Source organism: Doryrhamphus excisus, chromosome 1, assembly GCF_030265055.1.
Source record: "Doryrhamphus excisus isolate RoL2022-K1 chromosome 1, RoL_Dexc_1.0, whole genome shotgun sequence".
In the NCBI taxonomy this organism is placed as follows: domain Eukaryota; kingdom Metazoa; phylum Chordata; class Actinopteri; order Syngnathiformes; family Syngnathidae; genus Doryrhamphus; species Doryrhamphus excisus.
The window spans coordinates 40,582,107-40,593,767 of NC_080466.1; the positions used below are offsets into that span (position 1 = coordinate 40,582,107).

Genomic DNA, 11,661 nt, shown 5'->3' on the forward strand with positions numbered 1-11,661 from the left:
GCAATGAATTTTTATTGGAAATGCATTACAGAAAAATTGGTTCTTTTTTATCTGTCCGTTGTGAGCGAATTTCTGATATATCCGAGTCCGATATATCCGAGGTTTACTGTATAAATGTCACTGAATGTATATACATAGGTTCCTAATTCCAGTACTCGTACTTGTTGAGTAGCCCCCTTGCAACGTGGCATTAATGTCAAATGTTATTGAATCCTTCAAAACTGCATTGTTCTTTGTAGTTTCTATCCTCTGAGTCACCATTGTCATCTCGTAGTACCTTGATATCATCTCGTAGTGTCTTCATCATTACGCAGTGTGCTGTTTTCCTCATAAGGTTTTGACATCATCATGGATCTCAGTATCCTTCTACCAATATATTCACTATCTCTCCTCTGGACATGTCCGAAGCACTCAGTCTGGCATCTCTGACTTCATCCCCAAGGCCTCTAACATGTAATGTCCCTCTGGTGTACTCGTTCCTGATCCTATCCATCCTGGTCGCTCCCAATGAGAAACTCAGCCTCCTCATTTCTGCTACCAATTATGCTTCCTACGGATCTCAGAGAGGCTGTTTTTGTGTAATTGCACATTTCTAATCTGCGTTTGCCTTATTTGATCCATTGTCCTGCACTGTCATCTCCTCCTTCAAGGTTCAGTATAGCATCCAAACCTATTTCTAATTGTGGAACTGGATCAACATTCTTCAAGGCAATATCCATTCATTTCTACCGCTTATCCTCACGAGTGCACATACAGGGCACATACAGACAAACAACCATTCACACTCACATTCATACCTATGGATGATTTGGAGTCGCCAATTAACCTAGCATGTTTTTGGAATGTGGAAGGAAACCGGAGTCCCCGGAGAAAACCCACGCATGCATGGGGAGAACATGCAAACTACACAGAGGGTGGAATTGAACTCGGGTCTCCTAGGTGTGTGGCCTGCGCGCTAACCACTCGACCAATATCCAGTCTTCCTCAGTCAGCATCTCTTATGGCTCTGTTTGTGATACCGGTGGACTCGGATCAGTTAGCGTTTTGTTGCTCGGCCATCACTTTGAACTTCAACAGTTTGCCAGTTAGCTTAGCCTGCTAGCAGTGGCTAATTCATTTCAATGAATCTGTACCTTTCAGAGTTTCAGATATGGAAAAAGAAACAGCTGAGAAGTTTCGTCTTTTACTGCCTTACTGTACCGAAAATGAACCAAACACAACCAGACCCGACAGTTGCATATGTTACCAGTGGTACACTGACTTCTCTAAAGTACAGTTTATTTTAACTATGTTTCTCTAGTATTGTCCCTTGAGAAGCCATACATTTTTTTTTGCTAAATTAACAGAGTTGCGCTCACTTTTGCTCCCTTAAAGGTAGCCTTGTGTACTAAAATGTTTGTATTTGAAGACTTCCTGTAGTGAGGCTTGGTAGGTGTCGAGGATGCTGCCCGACCACATTGTTGGCACGCAGCCAGACAGCAACCGAAAAGGAACATGGTGATCCTGTTAATTACAGAGGTGACATAACACAAGTGAATCTGATTCTGAGAGTCCACCAGGAGGTTGTCACCCAGATGAGTAATTTGCTGAGGCGCCAGGAGAAAGACAGTCACACACACACACACACACACACACTCGAATGCATTATTGGAAAATGTGATTCAAAAGAGCAAAAATAGTACCCTGGGTGAAAGATTAACAGTGATCTAAGAAAGCACTTCTGTCATCTTAAAAGTCATCTTTTCGTGCCCGGTTTGTTGTTTGTTCACATTGTGGCAGCAAGTTCTCCGCCTCGCTGTGCCGATGTGGAGGTCGATGACAATGAACTCATCCGAACTGACGTGAAATGAAATGCTTGAATAAATGTTTATACTGACGCAGTGCGTGTGTGGGGCGGTGTGTTCCACTCTCAACATCCTGGATCTGTTATGGCCAAATGGTCCACCTGATACAAAGACAGACAATCAGATGGTCAAAGGTCGGCTGCTATTTATTGCTGATGTGATGAAACAATGAAAAATGATTAGGTTAATGGCAGCACGGCGGAAGAGTGGTCAGCACGCAGCTAGGAGACCCGAGTTCAATTCCACCCTCTGCCATGTCTGTGTGGAGTTTGCAGTTTTCTCCGGGTACTCCGGTTTCCTCCCACATTCCAAAAACATGCTAGGTTAATTAGCGACTCCAAATTGTATATAGGTATGAATGTGAGTGTGAATGGTTGTTTGTCTATATGTGCCCTGTGATTGGCTGGCCACCAATCTAGGGTGCACCAAAGACAGCTGGGATAGGCTCCAGCACCCTAGTGAGGATAAGCAGTACAAAATGAATGAATGAATAATTAGGTTAATCTAAAATGTAATCATATTTCATGGAAAACTGCACCCATCCAGTTAGGAATGCACGTAATGGGCCTTCTGAAAAAAATAAAAAAAACTCCAAAAAGTTATTTACATAATGTGACCTCCATACTAAGCAATTATAGTGACATTATTATTATTATTATTATTATTATTATTATTATTATTATTAATAATAATAATATTATTATTATTATTATTATTATTATTATTATTATTATCATTATTATCGTTATTATCATTATTATTATTATTACTATTATTATTATTGCACATTGCTGCTCTATTGACATCTCGCCACATCGGCTAGCGACTAGCATCACCACACACTCGCTCAATGCACCCAGGAAGTAAGTTATGCTTCAAATGACCAAAATACTGTAAGTATTACATGTTATCATGAATGTACCTGTTACTACATGCTCATAGCAGGGCTATTAAACCATAAAATCTTGTCGGAGGGGATTCAATAGTAGCATTTCTAAGCGGAATAGGTGTGCCCCAGCATGTGCATTAATTGTAGCTGTTTGTATATCTTTCGAATGCACAGAAAAGAGAAATATGTGTGTTCATGTCTCACATAAAGATTGTGAATGATGTTGCACTGTCTGTTCATGTTTATCATGCAATCATATTTGTCTGCACTCAAATGTCAACCCATCCATCCATTTTCTATAGCACCTGCACTTGGAGCGAGCAGTCAATCACATCGGCACTTACGTACAATGTAGTCTCCAGTTACACGCATGTTTTGTGAATGGAGAAAACCCACGAACACACGGGGGAGAACATGCGAGCATGCACAAATAAACATTCAAACCCTGTATTTTCTGAATGTGAAGCCAAGATGCTAACCACTAACACACCGTGTGGCCCTCAAAAGCCAATGTTTTCTTATGCATATAGTGTGTTGAGTGTTTTTAAAAATAGCTTCCCTTGCCTGAAGGAAACATTTGAATTTTTCCTGAACCGCTAAAACAAATAAAAGATTTTAGTCTTTGTCTTCTTAAACTGCAAGTCTTTCGGATTGTCTTGTTTGGCTGTAAAATAGAAACCTGACAGGCGGTTGCGGGAATCTGTCTGTCTTGTGTCTCGGTGTAACCAGAAGCACGCGGGTGAGTTCATTCAGGGATAGAGCCTGCACAGTCATCAGGAAGTGAAACAGAACAGAATGTGCTGTACTAATCGCGCTGAAAAACACGACCCTGAGTGGATGCATGACAAAAAAAAAAAAAAAAAGGACGTCTCGTTCAAAGAATGGCATGGCTACGGGGCAATACGCAGAACAAACAATCAAGAATTGAACACTTATTCATTTAGTGAGGAGAAAAGACGGCGTGTGTGTTCTACTATACAAACACTGACAGGGAAATAAGCCGAGAAACATAATGCTCTTTGTGTTGTAGCCACCCGTGTTACGTACATGGCGTAATCTCCTGCCTGCTCCTGTTTATCCCTGAACTTTTGCCCTCTGGAAGAGCAGGAAAAAATCCTGTAAAAAAAAAAACTGTCTGGATAATTACTGGTTATGGACTATACTTCTCTTTCAGCACTTGACAGTGAATTATCATAACTGGAGTGCAAGATTTAACTTTGATTAAAGTACAAAAAATATAGTTTTAAAGCAATTGGGGAAAACACTCAATTTTATTACAATAAAACATAACACAAATATAACTTATTCAAAGTTTCTAAACAGCACAACAATAAATAAATTCATACTATAGATATGAACAACACAGATATTTGTGGAATTAAACATTGAAGAAAACTGAAAAACAACAAGCTCCTCACGCTAGTTTTTTTTTTTTCCAATAGCGATACTACCTTGTTGTATTGATAATATCAATATTTGGATCCATCCGCCCATCACTAGTTTTTACTGTCATATGGTTAAACATTTTGATCAAATGAATTGCAGTTTTTGCATGAATTAATCATGAATAATCACCATTTGTCACTATATGTGAAATATGTAATTTTTGTGGTATTTTATGAAGACAAACATAATAAAGGACACAACGCATATACTGTATACTGCTGTATTTATTAATAACAGTTCCAAATGATCTGAAAATTAAAAATCAAGCTAAAAAATAGCAAATGTCTGAAAATTTATTTGCCTAGTCTAGTCTAGGGCTGCATGGTGGTCGAGTAGCGCGAGTTCAATCCCACCCTCGGCCATCTCTGTGTGGAGTTTGCACGTTCTCCCCATGCATGCGTGGGTTTTCTCCGGGTACTCCGCTTTCCTAATTAACCTAGCATGTTTATGCTAGGTTAAATAGCGACTCCAAATTGTCCATATGTATGAATGTGAGTGTGAATGGTTGTTTGTCTGTATATGTGCCCTGTGATTGGCTGGCCACCAGTCCAGCAGGGTGTACCCCGCCTCTCGCATGAAAACAGCTGGGATAGGCTCCAGCACCTCCGCAACCCTCGTGAGAGGATAAGCGGTAGAAAATGAATGAATGAATGAATAAAAATGTAGAAATTGCTTCGTTTTTTTGGATGTCTGCTGAACTTTTGGATTAATAGACAGATGGGATAGGCTCCAGCACCCCCGCGACCCTCGTTAGGATAAGCGGTAGAAAATGACTGAATGTTCATTTTTGATTTTTTTTTTTTTTTCTGAATGTTACAATCTGGCGGGATGTTGTGACACACTTAGTGTTTTGTATGTTTTTGGACTTGAACTTTAACATTACTTTTAAGAAAAGTACAATGAAAAAATATATGACAATATCATGTAATCTCATTTCTACTATGCGTATCTACTCTTCCTTACATTGTGTGTATGCTTGCAGCCCCGCCTCCACCCACCAAGACAAAGAGACTGTATGACTGACAAACAGGCTTATTCCATTCATGCCATTGTTCTCTGGAACAAGGTGCTGAAATCAATGCACAGAGTGAACTCTCTTCCCGAGATCTTGCGACACCATTAGTAAATAGTGTAATGTAATTTCTAAAAAACAAACAAACACCCTCCTACACGGTGAACATCATCCCGTGGACTTAAACATCAGCTGTAATCTATCTGTCTGTCAAGAAAGAATTGCATCAGGCTGGGACATATGCGTGTGAGTAATTTCATCAGAACTACATTGTTAGTCCACAATGTCAGTTTGAGCCTTATCTAAACATCCAAGGGTGTGGCCCCCGCAATCACCACAGAAACAAGATGTACGGTATGTTGTAAGAGAAGTCACAGAACGTAACAAAGCCTCGACTCCCATCTTGAAAGAGTGAAGCTCTTTCTAAAACTCTTGTACACTCAGCCTTCCTCTAAACACAGCTCTTCCCCCGGACGTCAACACTCAATTTTAGAAGTACTCACAGGGGTGAGTACATGCAGCTTATGACATGGAGCTTGTTTGTGGCGTCATCCCCTGTTGAGCAATAACCAACTCGTTGATTTACTCATATTCCCTGCTGAGTAATAAGTGAGCCCCAGCAACTGTTTTCTGCATTTAAGATCGCACTGCATGTGTTGTGTTTGAGTGTCTTGCCAGGATTGCACACCCAAGATAAAATACATGTGTATTTCAACGTGAAGGGAATTTTCCCCTCCCTTGTCAAGCTATTCTTTTGATTGAATTATAGACTGCGTGCATGCAGTCAAACCTAATTTAGTAGTTAACTGTTTACATTAACGGTTTACATTTAAAAGGAGCAGAAGTGCAAATACATCTTTCTGAATACCTGTGCAAAACAGACCTGAGGCATTCACATATTCAATGCATTCATCCTTTTTCTATACTGATCATCCCCGTTAGCTGGAGCCTATCCCAGCTGATTTTGGGTGAGAGGCGAGTTACACACTGGACTCACCAGTCAGTCCCAAAGCACATAGCCTACACACACATTCAAACCTATGGGCAGAGACGTCAATTATCCAACCATGCAATTTTTTGGAACCAAACATGACATGTATACGGTTGTATGCATCACACACGTGGACTTGAGTCAGAATCAAATAACAATTTTGATGACTTTGGATCTGACTTGACAATATCATCACAGACTTGCAACATGACTTGGATTTGACATCAATGACTCAGGACTTTAGTCTGATAACTTGAAAAAAAGTACTTGAGATGTGTCCTTGTTCAAAGTATTCAACTAACATGATCGTTATTACGTAATATCCAGCAAGACAACATATTTTCCTTTGAAACTGCCTTATTGAATACGTCTATTGACGTCCAATTAGGTTAAAAATAAACAATGAATGTGTGGATTACATTTCTGTGAACTAACAAAATTCTTAGATCAGCACTCTTTTTCTGTGACTAAGTCTTGTCACACTGGTCTTAAAAAAAAAACTATGTAAAAACTTGAAAATGCATTCATTGTATTTGTCAAATGTCATTCATATAACATTGAAATTTTATTTCGGTGACATCAAACAGAGCTCCTGACTTGTAACGACTCAAATTTCAAGCCTTTGACTTCGGAGTTGACTTAGCCTGTCTTTGTTGACTTGTTACTTGACTTGGATATGCTCTTCTTTACTTGAGATCTGACATTAAATATTTGAGACTTGCAATACATGCATGCTCTCAGACATTATTAGCTGGAAACATTATTTTAGTTTAATTTGTTCCCTCTTGGTTTTAATTGAATAAATTAAAATCATTACATTATTTTTATTATTGTAAATGAGCATTAAGTCTATTTCGTAACATCATCTGACGAAATAAAGTGAGAAATCTCCGTTTTGGAAATGGTGAATGGAAGCCTACTTAAATACATTATATCTTCCACGACACTAGGCGGCGCTATGGTCAAATGAGTCGTTAACTCATAATGAGAAGAAGAACGCCACCCCCTCTTCCCGCTGTGATACCGGCGCTAACAACAAGTTAAGCTAGGAGGCGCTCCCACAGTTGGTAGGAGTGCGCGCTACCGACGGTTTACCTTTGCAAGCGGTCTCATTAAGGGTACGTTTAATTTAAAATCATGTTTAAGTTATTGTATATCTCTTTGTTGCGACGCGTGTGCCAAGAAAAGTTAGTATCTCTGCAGGCTCGGAGAAGTGTTGAATCTTAACGTCGTAATGGAGCCTTCGCTAATGTTAGCCACGCATGTTTTAATGGGGGGATGGGTTTGGAAACATTTCCTCGTAGGTTTTCTTGTTGAATTTATTTAGTGTCGAGGTCCGATAAGCAATCCACGTTGTACAGTATCAAAGCTTTGATATTAAAAGGCTAAATGACGCGATTGCGTTCTTTGAAGATGACTAATATAACATGCTTGTGCTAGCGTGCGTTAGCATGGCGATGTAGCTCACAGCACCATCGTTAGGCCCGAAGACGTCAAAGAAATATTTGTTCTGTTTGACTCACATGCGTCGATTGTTCATTGTTCAGAATGTTATACTTTGTGACGACTAAAGTACGTCACTAAGACACAACGTGTTGTTTTGTATCACATCAATTGTTTTGTCCCAATATCAGTCTACATTACACAACAGGCACTGTTTTTACAATAAAAGCTTTGTCGTGCAATTTTCCTTAATTGTCTTTGTGTCGTTTCAGGTATTTCTCACTGCAGGACATCGGTAGACTTTTAGACCTGTTGAAATGGGAGGTATGAGCCGTTGGCGTGTTCCTTCACATTGCAATACCATGTATCCTCTCCCCATTGAATCAAAGTGTGGTAACTCAAATATAAGATGTATACCAAAGTAAAAGGTGTGGGTCCTCTTATACCAGAAGGGTTTCAGGAAAGAGGATATAATGGTGACAGTTTTTTCCACAGGACTGTAATCTATGGTGGTGGCAGGGTTGCCCAATTGGTCATGATGCAAAAATGTTTTCCAAAAGCTGACTTTGTGCATTTTTTCTGGTTTGTCATTAGAAATGTGCAACACTATCTGATGTTTTTAAGCCTTACTTAAGCTTAAACTACTTGCAGGCTGCACAGCGGTAGAGGCGCGTGCACACTGGAGCCAGTGTGCAGTGATTAAAATATATATATATGTACACATCCTTAGGCGTGTGGTGTCCTAAGCTTTTCACCCAAGAGAAAATACAGAAAAAATATATTTTGCTATGCTAAAACTTAAAACAATGTAGGTTAGTTTAGCAAAGCTATTTGAGAACCGACATCTTTGCTTTTTCTTCTAGTTGACAAAGCAAATATATACATAGTGGTGTGAAAGGTTTTTTCCCTTCCTGATTTTTTTTAGTCAAATACAACACAAAATGCTGTTTTTAAATGAAATTGACTCCCTCTCTTCCATGTATTTGTTTCTCTTAGACCCTTCTTACAACAGAGACTGTCCCCTGGACTGCAAAGTTTATGTGGGGAACCTTGGAAACAATGGAAACAAGTCAGAGTTGGAACAGGCTTTTGGATACTTTGGACCTTTACGGAGTGTTTGGGTTGCTAGGAACCCACCAGGCTTTGCATTTGTTGAATTTGAAGATTCAAGAGATGCCTCTGATGCTGTGAGAGAACTGGATGGAAGGTAAGAACTTTTCTGACTGTTATATATTCACTGTTTGGAAAATAGATTAATAGCAACCCCTTTTTTATATGCAAGGACAATGTGTGGCTGTCGAGTCCGTGTTGAATTATCCACTGGTGAAAAGCGCTCCAGAAGCCGTGGTCCTCCTCCATCCTGGAGTAGACACTCAAGGGATGACATCAGGCGTCGTAGCCCTCCAGTTAGACGCAGGTATCTTCCCAAATGCAAACACATGCCTTTTTTATTTCCAGTGTCATGCACACATGGCTGATTTCCCCACACTAAGTTGACTACACTGGCAAGATGATCACTTGTGATGATGCACAATGACTTGTGGTTTTACCAGTTCGTGTCAATACTATGCTTAATTTTGCTAGTGCGAAGTTAAGACAGTTTGTAAAAAGCACTAACTTTATATATATATATATTTTTAAAGAAATAGACGACACTTAGAAATAAAATGCCTTCTTTATAAACATAAATTTTTAGAGCACAGTTTTTGCAGGTGTAAATTTTGTTTTGCTGAGTTCAGTTTTCCATTTATTAATAAAACTGAACCCCGTTGCAGAGTCACCGCCACGCTTCTCACCATCTGAGTCAGTCAACTAGTCCTCTTACAGCATCATGTGACTGCTGACCTGCTTGGCTGGTGGCGTCACATGACCCAGGCGCACCACCGCCAGTCGTCAGGTTCCACCAACCTTTTGGTTCCTGAGAATGCAGTTCCCGGCATCCTCCTCCTCCTCCAACATTAACCCAATCAACAACGGCCCACCTCACATTATCAACCAATCGTCTTTACTCGTACTATTCGCCACGCGACCACTGTATCAGCGGGAACTGCCCTTGGCTACATCCCTCCCCCTAAAGACAGGGAAGCTACAACCATCCCCTTCAACCAGCAAACAAGCAACTTCATATCGCCAACATTTGCAGCATGTGGCAGATCCTCTCTGCAATTTGACCTCCCTCTCCATGGCTACCATGCGTCATTTCTTTCTTGTCCAAATCCCCCCAAATAGTAAGTTGCTTTTATCATGCTCTTTGTAGTTGTTATGCGTATCTAAACTCGGTGACATCTTGCACTTGGCATTTGTGTGCTTTAAATATTCCAAAATATGCAGTAAAAACACAACGTTGGACTGTAGATCTTGGGTTAACGGAACAACGGGCACTTTGGGTGACCCTGCAGTTTTGGTCCCTTTTCCCATAACTTTATTATTCGTTTACCTCTAGTGCAATTGTCTCCTGTTTAGCACAAAGGCGGGATTAACATTCCAATAATACTGCACCTGTTTGGATGCTGTGATGTCCATTACGGTCACCAACTCTGTATAAAATGGACATGGCTTTTAGTCAGATTTCTGTTTATAAAGCATTTTGTAAGTATTAGAGCAGGGGTGCTCACTTTTTCAGCCTGTATACAACAGAGGTTTCAGCAATGGCCACATTTTCTAATCAGGAAGTAAACAGTTCAATTCAGGATACAAAGCAAATCCTTAAACCTATGGACACGTTTTCTTCTAACTAGCTGCTGAGACTGAATGGATAACTTTGGTTGCAAACGTAAACACCATACCGGCTAGTTAGTTAATCGGTAAGCGTAATAATGAAGATAGAAGTTGGAACTACATGTCTAGTTTCATGTCTCTGTTCACCATTGTTGGCGGAAGTAAGAGCAAATCAGCAGGGGGAGCTGGATGTCAAGCTGACATCATGTAATAACGACAAAGTGACGTTTATACAATCAACCTAAACTACAATGGCAATCCAGCTTGCATTAGCAGCTCGCCATCAACCTAATGGGCACCCCTGCACTATAAAATGTAGTTTTCACCGATGAGTGTTGAGTTCAATCATGATCATATTAAAATGAGCTACGCATAATTCCCACATGCACCCCAGTGATGGTGAGGGAAAACATTGAATTCCTAGTGTAAACTTTTTGTTTTCAACTTCACCTGTACTCTAGATCGCCAAGGAGGAGGAGCCTGAGCCGCAGTCGCAGCAGGTACGTCCTGTCATTTTCTTTTGTAATGGCTATGTTAATGAATGTTGAAGTTAAAGTTGTGTTTTCCTCCTATAGGTCCGTCTCACGAGACAAACGACGATATCGGTCTCTTTCCAGAGACAAGAACCGTAAGCGTTCCAGATCTTTTTCCCGATCAAGGAGGTATGTTAATGACAATATCATCAGTGTCAAACAAACTACTATCTTTGATTTCTCATTTAACATGTTTGCCTTTTTTTTCTTTTACAGTCGTTCTCGGTCTAACGACAGGAAGTGAGAAGTGAGGACGTCACAGAATGGCTTATGTGTTTGGGAACTCTCAATTTTTATAATCATGGGTTGTTTTTTTAGGTTTTATTTGCCAGCTTAAGGTGGTAGGGATGTTTAACAGTCGTTACAGTCAGTTAACAATAAAGGTTTTTTTGTTTTCACCATTTTGATTCTTTCACCATGACTGTTTTGTTTTTGGTATTATAGGTTTAGACTTTGTAATAGCTCCTTTTAATTTGACATTGATCTCCCGTTATTCAATTATAAGTGTCTTTGTGGGTTTCATTTAGCAAGTCATGCATTTTGGGAAAACTCTCAAGTTGTAAGTTGTGGGGCTGTTGTCTAAAGCTCCATCTAACACATTCATCCTTTGCTACAATGCCTATAAAAGTGTTCACCTCCTTTTAGATGTTTCAGCTTTTTATTGCTTTTTATTCAAATATTGGCAATGTAATGTAGGTTCTAACAAATTTGAGGGAAAAAACTGTAAACGCTTATTTCAAACTGGTGTCAATTATAAATCATTTGGCATAGAGCGCATGCACAAA

The 11,661-nt window shown here is 39.8% G+C and overlaps 1 protein-coding gene across 2 annotated transcripts; it reads left to right on the forward strand.

The window, feature by feature from the left end:
• The first annotated feature begins 5,591 nt into the window (after positions 1–5,591).
• Positions 5,592–11,519, forward strand: srsf3a (serine and arginine rich splicing factor 3a). Of its 2 annotated transcripts, none has more exons than XM_058065259.1 (7): positions 5,592–5,698; positions 7,898–7,949; positions 8,622–8,832; positions 8,908–9,042; positions 10,805–10,843; positions 10,919–11,005; positions 11,093–11,519. In XM_058065259.1, the coding sequence occupies exons 2-7, from the start codon at positions 7,943–7,945 to the stop codon at positions 11,118–11,120; spliced, it is 507 nt and encodes a 168-aa protein (XP_057921242.1). In that variant the 5' UTR covers positions 5,592–5,698; positions 7,898–7,942; the 3' UTR covers positions 11,121–11,519. The 2 variants fall into 2 exon arrangements, with proteins under 2 accessions (XP_057921242.1, XP_057921241.1); XM_058065258.1 differs by lacking the exon at positions 5,592–5,698 and adding an exon at positions 7,184–7,300.
• The last annotated feature ends 142 nt before the right edge of the window (positions 11,520–11,661 follow it).